A 22,828-nucleotide genomic window follows, 5' to 3' on the forward strand; every position below is an offset into this window, starting at 1 on the left:
GGCGCAGGTCTAACTCTCTGTGTCCGAAATGTGACAGAGAACAGGGTACGCTTATACATATGCTGTGGAGATGGCCCAAATTATTTCGCTACTGGTCGGTAGTAATTGATACAATATCTAGAGTGTATAATTTTCAACTGCTACGAGATCCTGTGGTCTGCTTGCTTGGCGCTCTGGAGGTGGAAACCCTATCTCCAAATGCACATGTACATATTCTACGATTACTTTATATTGCTCGTAAGCTTATTGCTAGATTCTGGATCTCCTCCCAGGTTCCAAGCGCAGGGCAGTGGATTGCTCAGGTTAATGCTTCTTTGAAGTTTGCATCACTTTGGCAACCATGGCTTGATGACCCAACCTTGGCCCCACCGCAACTGGTCATGAATAGGCTGTTAGAAGGTTGAGATGTGCTTGGTCCAATTGTATTAGGTTATGACTTACAGTGGAATATCTGTCCCCCTACCTCTCTCCCTCCCCCTCCCCCTTTTCCTCTCCCCCCCCCTTTTTTTCCCCTCTCTCCCCCCTCTGACTCGCTATATCTCCCATTCACCCCTTTTTTCTTCTCCTCCCTATGTTATTTGCCGCCATTCCTCTCTCTCAGAGTTTCACTTCCTTGGGTTAAACAATTGTTGCTGAGGTATGTGTCCTATAGACATGCTTGGATGAATCGAACACAAATGTCTTCCGTTTATACGGTAGACCCTTTCAACGCTATATACTGCGAATGATATATTTTTAGAAGGTATGTTGATCCATCTGAGTATTATTATTATTTTGTCTGTTTTGTATTCATTGTACTAATGTAGATATCTAGTGTCTTGTTTCTCTCTGAGATAATTGCTCTGTTTAACCTCAATAAAAATCTTATTTTCTTGAAAAAAATCTTGAAAAAAAAAAACAACAACCATCGTCAAATTGTTCCCATTAACAAATCAAATGAACATTTCAAAAATGTATTTTTTCAGATTCTATTTTAATTGTGTATAGAATGCTGTCACCCATGCTGATTACATCAGAGGCAAAGGTTGAATAAATAACAGCTAAACACACGTGATAACACAGCACAGCAATGTTGAGCCTAACCCACCTTGCAGAAGGTAGTCCACTGCCTCATTTTCCACTTCTGGACCCAATTGCTTTGTTTTCTGGAGATACTTGAGCACAAATACATTAGGGGCAAAGTGGATCATATTCTGCTCTCCACATCCAAACGGCAGACGGAGGAGGTTATCTAAATTACTCACAGTTGGACCCATCACATCTCCTGCAGAAATAATGCAATTACTAACAGATATTGTATTTTTTCCAAGATCTTTAGGAGTGTCGTATTCTTCAAAATTAGATTTTAAGTTTTGCAATGTGTATAAGAACATAGGTTATTGGTGGTTAATATGTCATAATAACAGGTAAATATAGGACCTATATGCTAACAATAAGTAAATAAGCCACACACACTACCAGCACTATCTAACAACATAACACAAAACTATTACCTTATCGTTTCAAAAAAAAACATCTATTACCTGCATTGCCTTCCTAATAATATTATTCAACTAACACTATTAGTATTGTACATTTGCTCCTTGCTGCATAGTCTGACACATTAGCCCTGTTAAGCAGTAAAACTAGCCTTTTATCCTTAAAACAAAAAGCTGTTTGATTAAGAATATTAACCTATAATAGAAGCTGTAGCTCTTTCAGACCCCGGGATGACATTGTGTGGGACCCCCAGTGTGAAAGCCTCATTGTGGTTCTCATCTGTCTCTTCCTTCCTCCAGATTTTAAATTCCCCCATGGAACCCCAGCCAGTCGAAAAGCCGATGAACTTCACGTCCGGCTGCTTGGCCGCTGCCCATTCCACGATAATAGAGTCATTGGAGCCTTTGGTGCCGTGTCCTACCTGGGGAAGGTGGAGACAGAGAAGAAAGGGAGGTAGGTGGTCTGCACCCATAAAACTTTTACCATGAAATTAGTAGATAAATAGGAAACACCCTTTGAAATTAAAGCCTAACTCCAGACAAACAATGCATATATGGGAGCTGTTTTACCGGCCAAAAGAGTTTCACCCAGTCCTGCCAGGCTACAGAGACAGGTTGATAACCTTTTTTTACAGTTAAGCCATACAGCTTGGTCATCTTTCTGACCCAGTCTGCGACTGGGCAATGAAGGAGCAGCAGAATATTGATCTCTCTCCTGTCTTCCTCTTATCACGTTCCTTGTCTTCACGTGTGTAAGTAGCACACTGGATTTGCTCATAGAGCTATGCCTTGTTCTTTCAGTCTAAAAGCTTCAATATGAGAGACTCCAGGTGGCTGCTATCAAATCAAATTCAGGTATCTGCACTGACTGCATCAAAAGTAAATTTCTTGATATTTTGACAAATACATAACTGCATTAATTGTGTATTTTTAAACCTGGCTGGAGTTCAAAGTCGAAACCTGAACAAGCATAGATATATAAAACAGAAATGCCTAGATTACTAACATGAGCCTGCTATTATAATACTCCACAAAATATATATTAAAATCAATACTGTAACTGAGATTTCTGTTATGAATTCGACAATTCAATACATTTTTTTTTAGACTTACCTGGATGAGTCCATTTTTCCAGCCAATCCAAAAAGCACGGAACTCATCCCAAGACAAGACAGCAGCAGTGTTTGCACTGGTGATTGGCTCTCCCATCTTGCTGGTTGTTATCCATGTTTTAGCATTCTGCTGTCCACCAATTACAATCTCAATCATTTCAGCCATGTCATGAGGTCCAGAAGACAGTGCCACATGGGCGTCATTATGGGCTTTCACCGTCAAATCAAAGTGTGTCATCCGTTGGGGTTTTTGAATGTACTGATATTCGAACTTGTTGGGAGTAGAAATCTGAATTTTCTCTAGGCCAAAAAAGATACTGCATAAATTTACACATATTTTCCATTTTACACAATGAAGGTAAAAGAGCAAAAAGCAAGTGGTATGTGAGAGAAAGCACAGTGGTGTAATATGCTGTTTTCAAAGTCTGCCTGATATCGAGATGATGGGAGTTAGGCATAGTAAGTACCCCATATGTTGAATGTAGTAGCCTATACTAAATGATGAGAGTTCAGATTAGGTGTTATGGATTGCTGCACATTGCCCTTCAGCCTTGCTCTTTTTGATGTCCTAATGAATAAGCCTATGTGAGTAAACAAAGTAAATTGAAACATATGTGGTGTATATTTTAACAATTTGGAGCACACAAAAAATGTTTCAGTAACCAATACCAGTTTAAACAAAACTAGAACTAATGACAGTTTTATAGACCTCTCTAAAGGCTCACCTATGAAGTCAGAGGCTGCTCGACTAAGCTTTACAAAATGTGAGGCGAGTGGATTTCTAGTTTTGACACCAGGCTCCTTTACCCATCTTAATTGCAGATGGCTCAAACACTTAGGCCCCATTATGCCATGAGTCAGCCTCTATAGACCTAACCTAAAAATCGTGATAATACTGTACTGCGCAATGGGTGAAAAGATTTTATCAATGAACTTTAAGTGCATGTACAAATTATACAACAGTAAAAAGTTCCTGTTCACTGTTATCTGTTTATAAATAATTACATGTAAGGCCCCTTTCACCTGGGGCGGACTCCGCCAGGAGTCCGCCTGCTTAGCGTGGAATCTGTCCACTAATCCCTGCTGAACAGGTGGATGGCTTGTCCGCTGTCCTCTATGGGCAATCAGATGTAAATGGGTTTACACCCGACAGCCATCCAATCTACTAGATGGATTTGGAATGGATCCCTATCTGTCTGTTTTTAAGGATAGGATCAGATCAGATGTCGGTAGGTGTCAACGGAAGTCCATTGACACCCGTTGCTCTAACAAGGGCAGTGGATGGTCCAATCGGGTCCGCCCAAAAATTGACAGTTGTACCTGAACGGTCCACCATGTGAAAGGGGCCTAAAACCTTGTATCCTGCTCAGTGTTTACATTGGTTTATGTCCACTTCTTACTCTGCTTTTTGAACAATGTGATTTTGAACAATATGTACCAGTGTTTTTACACTTGTTCAATAAACCTCAGAATAAAAAAACTAGAACTACAGAATAAAACAGACACAAAGAGAGATGTCTCTACACAGTAAAATGACATTGTCCCTTCTATGTCCTGTATTAACTAAAAAGAGGAAACTGGGAAGAACAAAGTTTTAAAAATAAGACATTTATCTATATGGATAACACCTTGGTGCATCAACCTTAGGCCCCTTTCACACGGGCGATCCAATCCGATCCGCCTAAGTCAGTCTTTCAGGCGGACCTGATCGGATGCTCCATGCATCCCTATAGGGCAGCGTGTCTCCGCTGACACCCGCTGCTATCCGATTCTGATCCTGTCCGTGAAATTCAGACAGATGGAAACCCTATTTTCCATCCGTCTGGAGGATCGGATTGGATGGGATCAGATGAGAACGGATAGGCGGTCCATTCTCATCCGATCTTCCCATAGAGGACAGCGGGGATCTGACAGCTCCATCTCTGCACACAGAGAGGAGACGGAGCTGTCATCCGCCTGCTCAGCGGGGATCGGCGGATCAATCCCCCGCTGAGCAGAGAACGGACCTCGTCGGGCGGCGCGCCGTGTGAAAGGACCCTTACTGTTAAATTATTTTTCGAGAAATAGCAAACTTTAAATAAAGAGAGCTTTATGTAGCATGGTAAGCACCAACATTTATGTACATGGTTTTTCACACTACTGTGTCTTTGGACATCATTCATAAAAACAATACCATCTGGGATTAACTTTAGATTTTCCTTCTTAGTGTACTCACAAACATGCAGAAACATGAAAAGACATTAGCAAGATATTGTTTTAAATAGTATCAAGTTTAGTACATAATGTTTTTTCAAAGATTTATTTTATTTAATTCACTTACCATTAGGGCACAAAAACACGCTGTATGTGTATTCTCGAGCTAAGCCCTCTGGCTGGAAAAAAGAACAGTAATATTTCTAGTGAATATTCAATTTTATTGAAACCTGATAATTTTCAAGGGATTAGTTGTTTGAATGAGTAGAGGCACAATTCTGAGCAGCACTAGATGTAGTACATTTCATTGAATGGCTATCACCTCCAAAACATTTGTGAATTGCACTGTCGACACCCATGGTACCTCATCTAAAACCGATCCCAACACTTAACCTCGCACTGACAAATAAAAAACCATGTCATCAGCTTAAAAATACAAGTAAAGACACAAAATTCAAGTATTTTATTTAAGTATTTTACTTGTACAATTTGTAATTTCCATAAACAATTGTTTATTCACTTAAAATGTTCCTCTGAAATTGCTAGGGAACGGACACTCCAGAAAGTCCAAATTCCTTACGACGACCATCTTCTCTCCTTGCATGTCATAGCCCTCTCCCCTTCTCAGAGTGTGTAATTACTGTCTGTAGTGGCCTAGCTCTACCGTCCCTCCCCTTCCTATATGAAAAATACCATAAAGTGACATTTGAGTGACAGCTCTGAGTCTTCTGGGGTTTCTGACATCACATCTAAGGTGGTGGTGCCCAGTAGAAGTCTTTTGGCTTTTGGGTGTCTACACAAGGAGGGTTTTTCATGAAAATAATATGGCAAAAATATGTTAAATGCACATATATTCTAATGAGAAGATTATTGCTGAATTCTTTTGTACGTCACAAGTTCTGTCTAACCCTATGCATTCACTTTACCTTAACACTTAACCTAACTCTAAAAATTAATTCTTGGCACATAACCTATGCCAGGACTTGACAAATTTGCCTGAAATCTAGGAGCCAGCTAAAAAAGTTAGGAGCCAGTTTTTTTTTTTTAGGGTCCATTCACACTAGCGCGACTTGTCAGGCGACTTGGTCGCCTGACAAGTCGCAGTCGGTCGCCTGCCATTGATTAGCACAGGACCTGTTCTAATAGGAGCGACACAAGTAGCTCCGACTTTGAAAAAGGGTCCTGTACTACTTTGGGGTGACCTGGAGGCGACTTGCATTGACTTCACAGGTCGCCCCAGCAAGTCGTGTCGCCCCTGTCTGAATGGGCTCTTAAAACTAACAACCAAGCTTTCTTTAGTAAAACGGACACTAAATTTACACATAAAGATGACTAGAACCCCACTCTCCTCTATAGCGCAATTGGATGGAAACAGACTGTCTGTCTCTTTCCATCCGATGCCATCTGATCCGATCCACGGGGTGGATAGAAAATAGAACCACCACCATGTTTTTGGTAAACAGGATCAGATGGTGGCAGATTACTGCTCCATAGAGGAGAATGAAGGGTTCGATCAGGTCTGCCTGAAAAACTGACAGGCGGACCTGATCAGACAGCCCGTGTGAAAGGGGCCTTCGGTTGTGGCATGGCGATGAGGAAAAAAAAAAAAAGATTATATATATATATATATATTTATATATATATATATATATTTTTTTTTATAATAATAATAATAGAAAAAAAAAGAATAAATTATTATTATTTATTTTTTTTTTATTTAAAAAATAAATTAATAATAATAACCACACTCCAGGGAGATGAAACCTGAAAAACTTCCCTCTCATCTGTTCCCATTAACAGGCAGTGGAAACAGTCATTACTACCGGCAACCACAAGAGGGCGCCAGTTCCCTATTGGAAGCCTCATCTCACAGAAGAAGGCCGAAAAGCCGGGGCCTCAATTTTCGGACGGCACGGAAGTCCGTGCACTCGAGGAGGAGGTGGGGGCGCAAAAGGGACAGGACACCTCCTGCAGGGCACCCCAGGCGCCAGGTCGCTAATTCTAGTCGCAAATGCGACCTGGCGCCCGGGGATTGTCGAGCCCTGACCAATGCGGTTACTGTTAAAAGAGAAGAATGTCTTTCCAAAAAAAAAAACATTTATACGTACTTAGGTGGATGCTGCATCTGTCCCCCACCAGCCCTGAAATGAGAACTGAGTGATCAAACATTGCTGATCGCTCTCTGCTCTCCCCTCTGGCTCTCCCTGGAGCGCTGGGCTGTGGAGGGGGCTGGAGGAGCTGACTCAGGCTTTTGGCAGATTGCTGAGAGGCTGAGCCAGGTGCCACTCCAGGCTTCTGGGTGGATCCTGAGCACATGATTTTGATCTTTCCAGAGCCTGGACTGGCTCTGTGATGCCAGCCAACGGGCTTCAGCCTGATTTTGGCTGAAAACGGAACACTGGAGTGCAGTACGAACATACAGTATAATATTGATGCTTGCCTTCTTGATTATAAAAAAATACCATAAAGAATCTAACAAACATTAATTACTATAGTAGACAAACATACATTACTATAAAATTGCATAGCAATTTAGTTGTTTCCTGCAGTGAGTTATGCATATAAATAAAACGGTAAGTAAATTGTCAATGTTTCATGGTTATTTTTCTGGAAACTCCACAGTACCGCTCTTGTGATTATGACATTATTTAAACCGAGAAGTATTTTAGGATGTAATGGGTAAGTAACAAAAGAACAAACAACAGGAATGGTCCTAAAATTATGTTGTAATTACATTTTACTGTTTTTAAAAAAATAATATCCCTTTGCCAGCTAAAAGAACAGCATAAACATGTCAACCAACATGCACTGTAAAATGTAGTAAATTTCCTTGGGGAAAAGCCAGCAATATTGCAACTGCTGTGTCTGATGATTCAGCTTTTTCCCTGCATGAGATTCTATTAGAAGACCATCTAAAAATGATGAAGAAGCCTCAACTCTCAGTAATGGAATTTACGATTTTAAAAATAATTCATTTTAATATTGCTTCATATGTGAATATGGAACAAGATCTCACCTCCACCATCAAACTTCTGCGAACAAAATCACTCCCAACTGGAGATTTCCTCTCACTATGAACTTCTTCAATATATTTGCTGTTCTTCAGACTGTTACCTCCCTCTGAAAGGCAGTGAATTCCTGCAAATGCCAGACCTCTGGCTGGGATATAAAAATCGATTGATAAAATTAAATCATAACTTGCTATGTAAAAATTCTTAATAGGTAGTGCCAAGCCGCAAGCAAATTTTTGATCAAACTGGTAATTATATATAGAAAATACACAAAGTTAAAAGATCAACCGACTTACTTTCTATTCATTATAAATGTCCACTTATCCTTTGAACTAGTGATTCAGCAGTGGCAGAATCACTAATTAATTGCACTGGCAACAAAAAACTATTGATCAGTAAAGGATAAACCACAACCATCATACATCAGTTTTAAAGCAAAGGAATACTGATACGATAAAAATAAACACGGAGTAGAGGGACCTCATTGGACTTGAAGAACAGAATTTTAAAGGGGAGTATAAAAATCCTTTTTTTCTTTTTCAAAGACACAGGAATTCTTTAGACTGTCAAAAGGCAGTCCAACAGAGGGCTAGGTAACATAGAAACATGGTTAACAGATGCAAGGAAAAACTGGATTTTTGACTTATCGTAAAATCCTTTTCCCTTAAGTTCATTGACGGACACAGTCCTCTGATCCATATCAGTAGGGTTATACTGCCCCCTACAGGAGTAGGACACTAGGCAGAAAAAAGTTCTGGCTACGCCTATGGGCAGTCCCGGAGGGTATACCCCCTCTCTTCCTGCATAGGATGTCAGTTTTGTATCAAAGCAGTGTCAGAAATGTAACACCAACCCAGCTCAAAAAAGAGCGGCAGGTACTGCGTCCGTCAATGAACTTAAGAGAAAAAGATTCAAAAATCCAGTTTTCTCTATCGTTCACTGATGGACGAAGTCCTCTGATCCATATCAGTAGGGATGTCTCAAAGCACTGCCATAAAATGAGGGGTGGGAACAGCAGAAAAGAACAAGTCCCCAAGGCTAAACATAGCCAACCAGGCAACGTAGGACTCATCAGAATAAAAGATGAGGCCCATCTGAAGCAAGCAGTAAACACCCTCAAGGCAGGCCAAAAGCCCTCCAGACAGCAGCCAGCAAAACATTGTGGCCAAAAGAGGCATCTGCAGATGACAGCACATCCACCTTATAAAATTTGGTAAAGGTGTGAACAGACGACCAGGTAGCCATCTTGCAACCTGAAGCACAGATGCCTGTATGGTGAAAATCCCAGGAAGCACTAGGCGCCCGAGTAGAAGACGCCGAAAAAGGGAAAGGTAGGCCCTGAACCTTAATTGAATAAGCCTGCACCCCCGTCTGTCCGATCCATCTGGAAACAGCAGCAGACGCAGGCAGCCCTGTTCCAGGGCCATCCGTGAGTAGAGAGCGAACCTGACTCACAAAAAGACTCAGCAGTTGCCAAGTACACCTTGTGTGCCAGAACTATATCCAGTATGAAATGTACATTCCTCAGGATGTTTGGGCTTAGGACACAAAGACGGTAATACAATGTCCTTGTTCAAGTGAACACTAGAAACCACCTTCAGAGGGAAGGATGGATCCGGACGAAGTACCTCCAGTGAATCAACATATAGGGAGAACGACAGGACAATGTCGCCAGTGCCGACACTCTGCGCGCAGATCGACCACAACCAGGGAGGCCACCTTCTGTACTAAGGTAGGCAGGGGATACCCCCTAATACTTGCAAAAGGAGGTTCTTGAAGAATCAACTGCACCAAATCAAGGTCCCCAGTTGGAGATGGAGGTACCCGAAGTACCAAAGTGACGCACCCCCTGGAAGAAGTTACACACCAGGGAAAAGGCGGCTGACGGCCTTTGGAAGAAAATTGCCAAAGCCAAAAACCTGACCCTTGATAGTACTCAAGCCCAACTTTTGATCAACTCCCCATTGAAGGAAAGCCAAGATCCGGGCCACCGAGTAAGAGCGAGGGGGTGCCCAAAGAGACTCGCACCACGCAATATACAACTTACTTGTACAATGAAAAATCATCCTAGAAGTCGGTTCCCACGCTTTAAGCAGGTGGGAATCACTGAAGCAGACCTTCAGCACCTGGCTTTCAACAGCCAAGCTGATAAAGCAGGATAGAAGATTGGCCCTGGAGACATTAAATCCTCCCCGAGAGGAAGCCTCGGCTAGCCTGACCAGGTCGGTGTACCAAGCTCAGCGAGGCCAGTCCGGAGCCACGAGAATGACCGGAATCCCTTCCGCTTCAATCCTGTGAAGAACTCTTGGCAGCAACTTGAGAGGAGGAAAGGCATACAGCAGCTGATACTGACCTTGGCCCATCCATGACCGCTCACACACGACAATGCCAGCGCCATCCTTGTGCAGGTGACCATGCTAAACTTCTCAGCATCGTTCATGTTGAACTTAGCATATGTTCTCGCCTACGACAGAACCCATGGTGCCGCTCAGTGTTTATGGACTACTCCTTTCTGACTACACGTCGATCCCATACAATACAGTAAATTTATTCCATCAGCTTTATTTAGTGTTTTGCTTTTGTCCCTTTCCCTCCCCCTCCCCCCCCCTCCCCCTTCTCCTTGCTTTTTTAATTGACTCATCATACCCATCCCCTGTGTTGGAGGTTTTTAGCGCTCTGGTTTCACATATGGTGCCACCAGTGCACCTGCCAGAGGGTCCCGGGAGCAGGCCACAACCCCTGCACTATCCTGCAGATGCGTCGCCAACAGATCCATGGCTGGAGTGCCCCAACGAAGGCACAAAAGCTGAAACACCTCCGGATGAAGGGACCATTCCCCTGCATCCGAGGCCCGACAACTGAGGCAATCCGCCTGCCAATTCTCCACACATGGAAGGAAGCGAGACTAAAAGGTAACACCACAAACCGACAGGGACCCACGGCAAAAATGGAGAACCTGTTGGTGTCCTGCATATAACGGGATGTGAAGGTAGGCATCTTTGATGTCTATGGAGGCCAGGAATCCCCCTGATGTAGGGAAACCACCATCGTGCGAACCGATACCATCTTGAATTTTTGATCCGCACGGAACCATCAAGGGCCAGCAGATCCAGCCTTGTTGAACCAGAGCCTAAACTGCCCCATAGAGCGCCTGCAGGCAATCCGGGGACAGCCGTACATTGGAAGGGAAAACCTTACCGGAAAAAGCAGATCGAAACTCGATCTTGCAACTGGACCGCATGACCTCCTGAACCCAGCTGCCTGGGATCCGGGCCAGTCGCAGGTTCGTGAACTGGCAAAGACGTCCCCTTACCTCATATATAGGTGAGGATGCACCTTCAGGCCGAGTAGTCCTTGTCCGCAGGTCTGGAAAAAAACTATTTCATGTTCGCAAGACTAGGGAGTTTGGAACCACCCGAGAACGTCTCGAAGGACTTCGCCACATTGACTGTCCCCGAGGGACGAAGAAACTGTTTGTGAGCTGAAAGGGAGGGACCCTATCAACGACGAAGGCCCTTACCCTTGTCAGTCTGTGGAATAAAAGCACTTTTTCCCTCGTGAGACCCTTATATAACGTCATCCAGGGCAGCGCCAAACAGGCGATCCCCCTGAAAAGGAAGATCCCTTATGGCCTTTGTAGAAGTTTGACCTGCAGACCAACACTTCAGCCAAGTATACGCCAGATAACCACCGCGGAAAACCGGCAGGTGACTCAATAAAGGAGCCATGTCCAGTGCAGCATCGCAAACAAATTGCAGCCCCTGCACCAGCTGGTCCAGCAGCTCCCCCAAGGCAGGAGTGACTTGCTCCTCACCAAGTCACGGCGTGGGAACTCTGCGTGGCAAGGGCAATCATAAACACTGTTCCCGGTGCAAACCCATCCTTCATGAGCATGCTAGCAAATTAAGCTGCTATGGATGGCATGTGAATGCCAGATGCAACCTGCGCCCCATTTGCAGCCGCCGCTGCGTCCTCCAATTGCAGGGTGTCACGCACCAAAACAACCAGTGCATCCACCAGCTCCTGTATCATGCGCGGCAGGGGAGGTAGAAATGTCATCCTCATTATCCGAAGAGACAGGGTGCAAGGTAATAGACCCGGCAGGGAGGCCCACGTCTGCGGTGGCTGAATCAGACTCAGAATCCTGAGACATCAGATGAGGCAGGGGCAGGTGGAGAAACGTTTCAGCGCACCTCGCTCTCAAGGCCACCTCCACCCAGGACCCAAATGCTTCCAGAACCGCTGAAAATGCATTGATGGACAGCGGAGATCCGGAAGGCCCTGCGACCTCCGTGAGGGGGTCAGGTGGGGACACACGGTCTGCAGGGTCCATACTAAGCCAGAAGAACCCGCCAGCAAAATCTGCAAAACAATGACAAAAATGATTTTTTTTCCTGCAAAAAAAGTCCCACCGCACTACAGCGCCCCCCGAGGGTCAGGCAAGCCCTGAAGACCCCCAACAGAGAGAGAGACCCCAGAACCCACTGTCCCAATATGCATTCTCAGGGCTGCACGTGTAACAAGCAAGCTCTCCCATAAAGGAGTGAGCAAAGGAAACTGCCCAGGGTGGAGGGAGGGGCTCCACCCCTGTTATACCTGAAGGGTTTCACATGTACTGTCACTTTAAGGCTGGCTCCACCCAGGAGTGATGACAAGGGTCAAGGGGCAGAGTGGCCATCTTGGAGACACATGTAGAGATGTATTGATATACAGAGCTGTCCTGTAATGCATGCTGGAGTGTACAGAGAGTCCTGAATAAACAACCGTTGTTCCAGACCAGAGTCCTGTGTCTCTCACAACACGGAGAATATAACAGTGGCAACGAGGATGGGATTTACAAGGTTACTATCCATGCGAGAAAGGAAAGCAAGAAAAAAAACTCTGGATTGTCAGCTGAATACAAAACCCACAGAGCCCAGCAGGAAAATGTCATTGATCGGGACATTAAGTGAATTTGATGGCGAACAGACATCGTGGAGCTCCTGGATTGAAAGATTAGAACAATATTTCTGTGCAAATGCCATCCCAGGCGACAGGCAAGTAGCAGTATTTCTGACAGTGGTTGGTGCTAGGACATATGACACTGTTAGGGATCTCCTTTTCCCTGAAAAACCAGCAACTAAGACTTTGGCAGAGCTCCTGACAGCTCCTGTTAGGGAATCACTTCCAGCCTAAACCACTAGAGATTGCAGAAAGATTCCGGTTCTATCAGCGGCAGCAGCAGCCGGGTGAAGATATTAAGGCTTATGTGCTCGCCCTTCGCAGACTAGCCTCAACCTGTTCTTTTGGGGAGTATTTACCGACTGCACTGAGGGATAAGTTTGTCATGGGACTGAATAGTGAGTCTAGCCAAAAGAGACTGTTAACCGAGAAAGACCTTACCCTTACAAAGGCAATTGAGATAGCTTCAGTGATGGAAATGGCTGTGAAAGATACAGAGGCATTAAACCCCCAGAGCAGATTGAACCCCCAGGTTAAAGAGGAAGTTTTCAGAACAGCAGTCAAGCAAACTGCAGCTAACGGTAAATATAGACTCTCACCAAGCCGGGAGTCAGCTTGCTACCGTTGTGGGAATACAGACCATGATCACAAAGTCTGCCGGTTTAAGGATCAGCTCTGTCATAATTGTGGAAAGGCAGGCCATCTGAAACGAGTCTGCCGTAGTAAGAAGGTGCGAAATAAACAACCTCTGAACACCAGGACAAAGGCATATATGGTGGGAAGATATACATCGTCATCGGAATCAGAGGATGAGGAAGTGCTCCACAGATTGGACAGACATCATATGCATTCAGCACCCTCAGCAATGACTGTAGAGGTAACCGTGGAAGGAAAGAAACTCAAGATGGATGTAAACACAGGAGCAGCAGTTTCAGTTATCACCCAGAAACAATGGAGAAAACTTCTGATCCGAACAACTGTCCGTCCAACACCAATCAAACTGCAGACATACTCAAAGCAGATACTCCACCCACTGGGTTACGTGAAAGTACAGGTATCCTACAAGGGTCAGACAAAGAGAATGCCATTGTATATCCTAGAACATGGGGGACCCCCTCTCTTTGGGAGAGACTGGATTGCTCACTTTGGCATGCCAGACATCGCCATTAACCCCTGCAACACTGTGACCATCACATCAAGAGATAACGAGGGATGGGTGGAATCCCTGAAACAGCGATTCCCACAAGTCTTTGATCACCATTTGGGAAAAATAAAGCATGACTGTGTGAGACTCAGGCTGAAACCCAATGCCCAGCCCAGGTTCTTCAAAGCTCGGACGGTACCTTTCGCACTCCGAGCAGGTGTGGAAGCTGAACTAAGCCGGCTGGAGGAACAAGGTGTCATCTCAAAGGTAGAGCACAGCGAGTGGGCATCACCAGTTGTACCAGTAAAGAAAGCGAATGGGGACTTACGCATTTGTGGCGATTTCCGCATGGCACTAAATTCTCAACTGGAGATAGACCAGTATCCCCTACCCAGAGTAGATGACATTTTTGCCTCTCTTGCAGGAGGTCAAAAGTTCACCAAGCTTGATCTCAGGCAAGCTTATTTACAGTTTGAGGTCCACCCTTCGTCCCGTAAGTTTCTAACCATCAACACTCACAAGGGACTGTATGAATACAATCGGATGGTGTTTGGTGTAGCCTCCGCCCCAACCTTTTGGCAACGCAAAATGGATGAGATTTTGGCAGACATTCCTTTCACACAGTGCCTGTTAGATGACATGCTCATCACGGGCCTGACGGACCAGGAACACAAGCGTAACGTGGAGCTTGTGTTGGCCAGACTCCAAGAGCAGGGTCTAAAAGTGAACTTGGCGAAATGCCAATTCATGGTACCTAAATTGGAGTTTTGTGGCCACCTTGTGGATGCAGAGGGTATACACACCACGGAAGCCAAAGTTGATGCTTTAGTAAAAGCTCCAGCCCCAACCAATGTCCAACAGCTGCGATCATACCTGGGCTTGCTGAACTATTACCACAAATTCGAAAACGCCCCCAGGCACTCCCACCTAGCTTCTCTAGCAGAGAATCCACCGCAAAATGGCCCAAACGGGTGTACCAAATGGCCGCTGTCATAATAGCAGACGAGGCCACAAGAAAAGGGCGGCCCCACGTGGCCAGCGTGGCAACAAGGCCCACAGGGAGACCCCCCGCCAGCCCTTCCACACCATCCTGCAGCAGGAAGCCCTGGAGGACTGACCGAGGCCCCCCCCTGCACGATCGACCGAGCACCACAGACAGAGCACCACCCGGCCCCCCATGCGGCCTAAACATGAGGTCCCAGCCCCAGGTCGGCCCAAACAATCCCCTACGTGGGAAGGGGAGGAGGGGTTGCACAACAGGACAGAGGGAAACCCAGGAGTGTAAGGGTCAGACCATCCCAGGGAGGGGCCCTCGTCCACCCCAAAATCCACCAGGGAAGAGGGGGGGGGGGGTTTACTTACGGTACCGGGAACACAGGCGGGCGCCATCTCCTGACAGGACCCCTCTCCGCTGAAGTGGGGGGGGCTGTCGGCCAAATAGGAACGCTGCGTCATAGGCCTAGACCCTGTCGTGTGCGACCTTGTGAGACGTGGCCAGTCCCCGTCCAGTGGGACTATGTCGCGGCCGATCCAGCGCAGAGCTAAGGTCTGCAAGAGCTGGCTGGCCAGCTGGGGTGACCATTGGATCTAGATTATCCAGCCCATCTCCCAGATCTGGCATAGTTGCTTGAAGATCTCACAGGAAAAAAATCCAGAGAAAAAGCTAGCTAATAAAAAACCATCTACATAAAAAAATACTTTTTATGCCAGGACCAAACATCCCAGCAAGGAACTAAGTCCTTCCTCCTGACTAGGCACATTAAAACTGAAATTCTATGCAGGAAGAGAGGGGGTGTACCCTCCGGGGACTGCCCATGGCATAGCCAGAACTTTTTTCTGCCTAGTGTCCTACTCCTGTAGGGGGTAGTATAACCCTACTGATATGGATCAGAGGACTGCGTCAGTCAATGAACGATAGAGAAAACCGGGGCTCCCTGCAGCTCAAAAAGACCACCTGAAACACACACCTGAAGCTGCAATCAGATGTGGCCTGAATAGCTGTCTGATAGAACTTAGAAAACAAATGCAGAAGACCAGGTGGCAGCCTTGCAAACTGGGAAAAGCTACTTGATGCCAAAAGGACAAGAAGCACTCACAGCCCCCTGATGATTAAGATAAAAAAAACCTTCTGCCTTTACAATCACTTTATGATAAGTGGGATAAGTGCCATGCCCTCAGCAGCCTCAGAGGTATCCTTAATCTTCAACGTTTCTGAATAAGTGCAGCCAACAGCGCTTTCTTATGTGTGACAACAGAAGCAGAGGACTTGCTGTCAGAAAGATTGGGGATCGCATTGTCAAGCCCCTCAGGCAGGGCTGGCTCTGGGGCAGCAGAACCTGATTCATGCACAGACTAAGCTGAGGAAGATGGCAAGGTTGGGGGCTGCTTCCTGCTTGATATGTGCCTAAACACCACCAACCCCTGGGACACATAGGACTCCAGGAACATCAACAGTGCGTCAAGTGGGAGAGAGGGACCAGGCGAACTTGCTGCCTCCAGGAAAGGAGCTGTTATCTTGAGAATCCAAAAGGAAACACCATCCAATAACGCACCACCGGGGAAGCCCACAAGCCAGGAATGACAAACACCCCTTACAAGACCAAAGCAGAGAGGGAAGGTACCACAGCAGGACTCACCACAGCCCAAACTCAGGCACTGGGAAGAGAAGAATGGGAGCTGTCCACTGCAGGAGGAGAGAGGCCACGTTGGGAACAGGCCAGTCAGTACAGGAGACCGGAAAAGCCTGCCTGACATGAGCAGGGAAGGCAACAGGGAAAAGGAAAGTCAAGATGGCTGCCGTGCAGCTACAACAAAATGGTCAGCATGATCCCCGCCCACCAGGTAGGAAACAGAGAACCCAGTGTCTCCAGAACAGTCCACCACAAAATGGCTGCCCCACAGATCTACGATATAATTGCCACCGCCGGGAGCACTGCTACCCAGGAGAACAACACCCACCATGCCAGGGCTCATGCAAGCAGCAAGGTACAGGATGGAACGTACCACATCCCCCACCCCATACCCAGTTAACACAGCCATGCCATCAGACAGGACAAAAAGCCCCTAGCTCAAGCCACCCAGTGCCACACACACGGAAAGCAGCCCAGCCAGAAGAACAGCGTCTGTGAAAGGGGGTAGGAGGGCCAGGTAGGAAAACTGGCAGGACAGGAGGCCTGAATGGGAGGAGCAGAACTCCACAGGGCCAACCACCACAAAGAAGCACCCAGGCTCCGCACTATGCCCGGGATGGAGAGGTGGGCTACTACTTACTAGTCCCACAGAGAATGTGGGTGATACTCCAAAAACAGAACCGCCTCCCACCTAAGTGAGGGGGGCAGGGCTGTTCCAGCCTACCCAGAAGGGAACAAGGTCCTTACTCCTTAAACACTAGGCAGAAATAGCTGGTTTGCCTATAGCAGAGAGGGGGTTTATACTAGCTAGGACTGCCCATAGGCGGTGCCGAGTTTCTTTTCTGCCTAGTGTCCTGCTCCTGTAGGTGATGCCTTAAACCCTATGCTTGAGGATTAGAAGAAGCCGTGTCCATCAATGAATGAAAGAGAAAATTATTTTACCTGTCTCTCCACTTTTGTGGATCTACCTTATTGTTTGTTCTTGTAATCGTATTTATGTGGGTAAAATCTCACAGAAGATAAAAGACAGAATTTCATAACATTGCTGTTCGATTCAGCAGTAACATCCTAATCTACTTGCCTAATGTCCACAAGGATAATGATCTCAAGTTCATGATAATTGACAAAATACCCAGACCTAAGAAAGGTTGTTAAAGGGCTTTGTCACTCAAGGAAAAGAGGTGTGGTAGATTCACTGCTGTGTATCGTTGTTTCTTACTAGATTAAACAAAAACTTTGATTTACATCTATTTATATAGGTTTTGTCAATATTTTAGGATGATTTATAACTACATAAGTCAATACTTAATAGAACAATCGTGAGTTTCTTCACTGGATATGTCACTTATCATTGGATATGTCACAATATCAACAACTTTTCACAGGAAGATTTGTTATAATCAATGTTGAGTGGGAGAGTGAAGTTCCGCTTTAAGGAAGGGCGGGGATGCCGGGAACTGTCATTCAATTTGTCTGGTTCACTGTGTCATGTAAAAAAAAAAAACCTCTTGAACCAAAGTATTTTCTGCAGTTAAAATATTTGCTCCTGGTACCTGTTGCAAGTGGATTCTATATGCAACAGTGTTTTTTGAAGCCCCCTTGACGGAAACCTTATCACGGTTAGTGTGCAACTCTCCGTTTGGATATTCATATATATATATATATATATATATATATATATATATATATATATATATATATATATATACACACTGTATATATCACACTGTATGTATAAATAAATAAATACATAAAACATTTAAAAAATGGTGCAGACTCAATGGACCCAATGTGTACCCAGCTTAGGCATTATAAAGCTGGGAGATCATGTAAGATTATTTAAGCTAATAAAGCACTTAAAAAGGTAACAAGCATTTTTTTTTTTAAGTTATGCTATGTTAATGGGAACATGTACGAAATAAACTCTAATGCTCCACAAATACAATTTGGCTGTGGTTTCCTACACTTAGGCAGGTCATACATGTTGTTTTTTTTTCCATTCAACCAGAGGCTGAATGTGAAAAAAAAAAGCTGATTCCCCCATCCACACATTCAAGGAAAAACTCAAATTGTGGTTGTTTAACAATAATGTGCCTGTTACAACAGGAATCAAACCTTTGGTTATCTAGGGTTGAACTATGACTGTTATGAGAAACTGAAGGCATATTCAGTGAGCCACAGAGACCATCCTAAACTTTCTTCATCATGTATTGCAGGTAAATATACAGTTCTGACAATTTATGCAGAGTTCTACATAGGTTTTTTACATTCACATCAGTCCCTGCCCTCAAGGAGCTTACAATCTAAGGTCCCTAACTCACATTTATACATATACATACACATACTAGGGCCAATTTAGACATGAGCCAATTAACCTGCCATCATGTCTTTGGAGTGTGGGAGGAAACCAGAGTACAAGAAGGAAACCCACAAAGGCACGGGCTCTTGGAAATAGGAGTTGTGACATCACTACGTTCCTGACCTGCTGGTTCATTTCGCGGTCAGATCCAACCTTTACCGCTTGACTATAATTTTTATCTTGTAAGTGCAATATTTTTAGTATTTAATAAATGGTGTGGCAATACTGCACAATGAGCCCTCTTCTTTTCTATATATGAATTTTATATCACAACTCAAGTGAAAAAGACAGCTGATTCGAGGTTTGCAGCAAACATGGACAAACATGTGTGGAAGCTGGGACACTAACTACTAAGCAGAGGATCCATTCTGAGTTATGCTGCTGTGAGTACGAGATTGGCTACCCTATGGAGACCTCTGTGTTCTATGCTTTTCATAATCTCCTATAATTTAGAGATCATGATTATCTGGTAAGAGGCTAATATTTATTAAAAAGCACATGTGGAGTATCAAAGCACTTGATTGTGTTTCGCTCATTTTTGGAAGAAGTGCACCTTGTATTTATTTACGTTGGAACACAATAAGGACGCTGATTCAGTTCATATTCAATTGTTTTTGATTTCCTATATATGGACATATGTAATTTGTAGGTTGATACATTTGTATCACATGTTTCTTTTTTTTCATTTTCTAAACAAATTATTTTCACTTTTGGAATAGTACACATTACTTGTGGAAGGGCCATAAGCAACAGAGCGCAATTTTTCACTTTACAGGGAGAACATGCAAACTCCAGGCAGGTAGTGCCATGGTTGGAATTTCAACCCAATGACCCTAGTGCTGCCAGAAAGAAGTGCACATGCAGTGGCCTTTGAAAAATAAACGCCAATAACATATCTGCACACCAGGATGCATAGTAGCCTAATGCTTCTGCCTTGCAGCACTTTAGCCCTCGTTCACATTAATGCAGCTTTGAAATTGAGCAGCTTCATCTGAAATCGCACAATTTCAAAGCTGCATGTCAGTGGGACTTCGGGTGCGACTTGAAAGACATCTGTGTGGCTTTATGCACAGATGTCTATTGAGGTATCGCACCTGAAATCGGCAAAAGTAGTGCAGGAACTACTTTTGCAAATCGGTGCAGTGCCACAAAGTCGACGTCACACTGGTTTGAATGTAGCCATTGCCAACAATAGAATGCGACCTGTCCTTTCGATTTGACCTGTTAGATTGCATGACAAATCGCTCCAATGTGAATGGGGGCTTAAAGACATGCTGGTAGGTTAATTAGCTCCAGTCTCAATTGGCCCTAATATGTGTGTGCCTGTATGTATGCATTTGAAATAGGGACCTTAGAGAGTAAGCTCCTTGACGGCAGGTACTGATGTGAATGTACAGTATTAAAAGAGCTATGTAAATTGTCTGCATTAGTATATAAAATCCCTGAAATAAAATCAGCAAATAAATAAATACTGCAAAACTTGAGCATTTAGTTGTATATTGATAAAATAATCTAATTATCCACCCTTCTCAAAATACAGAAATGAAAAAAAATATATACTCTCACCTGATATATTTTCCTGCCCAAGTTCAGAAAATGAAAACACAGCTGATGTGGGCTTAGTCTCCCCTGGCGCCACACAAAGCTTACGGATCAGGTACTGTTTCCCAGGATAGCCTACAAACTTCACACCTTTTGTGATCATGATCTTTATGTGTACCTGTGAAGTCATTTAATCATCAAAATTAAACACTAAAGCTTTCACAGTTGTATATCTACAATTCTTACATTTCTGCTATTGACCTGTTTATTTTGTGATAACTTTGTCAATACTTTACCCCTTCCTGCCCCTCCCGAAAACATGATCACTATGATTGGCTGCCACAGTTATCACATGATCAGAAGCCTGTCCCAACAGCTGCTGTTCATTATCAGAGACTGAAAGCTGTCTGTGACAGCTCAGTTACTGTGTTGAGAGTGCATTCTCAGCACAGAAATCTCAGCCACCATGGATGTTTGTATGTGATATGTAAGGCATTAAGGCATCTTTCCTGTAGCCGCATATTTGTGGTATGTGGTTCACAATAGGTTAGGAAACCAAAGTAATACATTTACTAGGATAGGAGACAAGTCCTTATTTTTGTGATACTATCCTGCAAAAAAATGATTTCATTTCCTATGCCCTGATCAGCGTTGGTTAACCACTCAGGGACCAGGCCTATTTCTGACACTTGTTGTTTACACGTTAAAATCTGTATTTTTTGCTAGCAAATGACTTAGAACCCCAAATAATTATATATTTTTATCAGAGACCCTAGAGAATAAAATGGAGATTGTTACAATATTTTATGTCATACCGTATTTGCACAGCGGTCTAACAAATGCAATTTTTTGGAAAAAATACACTTTTTTTAATTAAAGAAATAAGAAAACAGTAAGGTTAGCCCGATTTTTTTCTTTAGTGTGAAATATAATATTATGCCGAGTAAATAGATACCCAGCGAGTCATGCTTCAAAATTGCGCACGCTCGTGAAATGGCGACAAACAATGGTACTCCAAAGGGCGACGCTTGAAAAATTTCTACTGGTTACCAGTTTAGAGTTACAGAGGAGGTCTACAGCAAGAATTATTGCCCCCGCTCTAATGATCGCGGCGATACCTCACATGTGTGGTTTGGACACCGTTTACATATGTGGGCGCAACTTGCATATGCGTTCGCTTCTACGTGCGAGCTTGGAGGTACAGGGCGCCTTAAATTATTTTTTTTTTCTCATTTATTTTACCTTTTAATTTTATTTTTACACTGTCCCTTTAAAAAAAATGTTTTTGATCACTTTTATTACCATTACAAGGAATGCAAAATAGAAATAAGCAGGACAGGTCCTCTTTAATGTGAGATGTGGGGTCAAAAAGACCTCAGATCTCACATCTACCCTTAAAAGCAAAAAAAAAAGTCATTTTTCCCAGTATCCGGTCGCTCCGGTCCTCCAAGGCCATAGAGTCGAGTGGGGGCCATCTTGCTCTGACTCGACTTCCTGCCTGGGACATGGACAAACTGGATTGTTTTCCCTGCTACCGATGGCTCCGGTAAGCGGGGAAAACGACCAGGAAGCGGCGAAACGACCAGGAAAACAGCAGGGGGAGCCCTGGTCATGGATCCTGGTAATTCTTCTGCAAGTGCCCAAAATGCCTTCTTTCTAAGGCTTACCAGCACAAATTCTCTCACCAGGGAATTACCAGGATCCATGACCAGGGCTCCCCCTGCTGTTTTGAATCCGGAACTCCCTTCAATGTAAGTCTCCAACATGTTTATACATCAGTACAAATTAAAGTAATTATATTTGTGTCAACACAAACCACAATATGTTCCACCATGCAGGCTAAAGTAAAGTAAAGCAAGAACATACTCTCCACCGGCCTCCAAATTAATAATTGGATCATTATAACTAAGACTTCAATCACCAACTGTAAGTGACCAGCACTATTTACTATAGTGCTCTCAAATAATTATCAAATCAATTACTTGACCCAATATGTCATATTTTTAGGCCAATGAGAAGGATCTCCTCCCTCCTCACACATATCAAGCAATCTTTACGCCATGTAAGTCTGCTCAATACATATTTCTTTTTTCATTCACACCAAGTTGGCAATATCATCACTGCCTCAATCATATATCTTTACAGACAGCTATTCCTCTACAAATCCTGTGTGAATAGTTTTGGGAAAGCAATGGGAATACCAAAGCCTGGGACCTGACCGCTTAATCACATGTACGTGCATACCTCATTATTCACTATTTTTATAAATAGTGCTATACTATATTTCTTAATATATATTCACTATATATTTTCCAGATATGGTGAACTCTCCCCGCTTCCTTGATAAAGGCAATATACTAATGCCGAAACGCGTTGGAAGTTTGACAAGACACTCTTTCTCAACAAGCTCACACACAT

General features: G+C 44.1%; 1 protein-coding gene across 2 annotated transcripts in view; it reads right to left on the bottom strand.

Moving 5' to 3' along the window:
• CPAMD8 (C3 and PZP like alpha-2-macroglobulin domain containing 8) overlaps positions 1-22,828 on the bottom strand; it is a 472,168-nt gene that overhangs the window by 244,751 nt on the left and 204,589 nt on the right. For both annotated transcript variants that reach the window (XM_082260961.1, XM_082260960.1), the window contains 6 exons: positions 20,435-20,588; positions 7,800-7,942; positions 4,911-4,962; positions 2,592-2,890; positions 1,675-1,900; positions 1,088-1,264 (listed from right to left, as the gene is read on the bottom strand). In XM_082260961.1, the coding sequence (XP_082117087.1) occupies positions 1,088-1,264; positions 1,675-1,900; positions 2,592-2,890; positions 4,911-4,962; positions 7,800-7,942; positions 20,435-20,588 (1,051 nt within the window). The remainder of the gene's footprint in view (positions 1-1,087; positions 1,265-1,674; positions 1,901-2,591; positions 2,891-4,910; positions 4,963-7,799; positions 7,943-20,434; positions 20,589-22,828) is intronic.

Source organism: Pelophylax lessonae (assembly GCF_965119305.1).
Source record: "Pelophylax lessonae genome assembly, chromosome: 1".
Classification (NCBI taxonomy): Eukaryota; Metazoa; Chordata; class Amphibia; order Anura; family Ranidae; genus Pelophylax; species Pelophylax lessonae.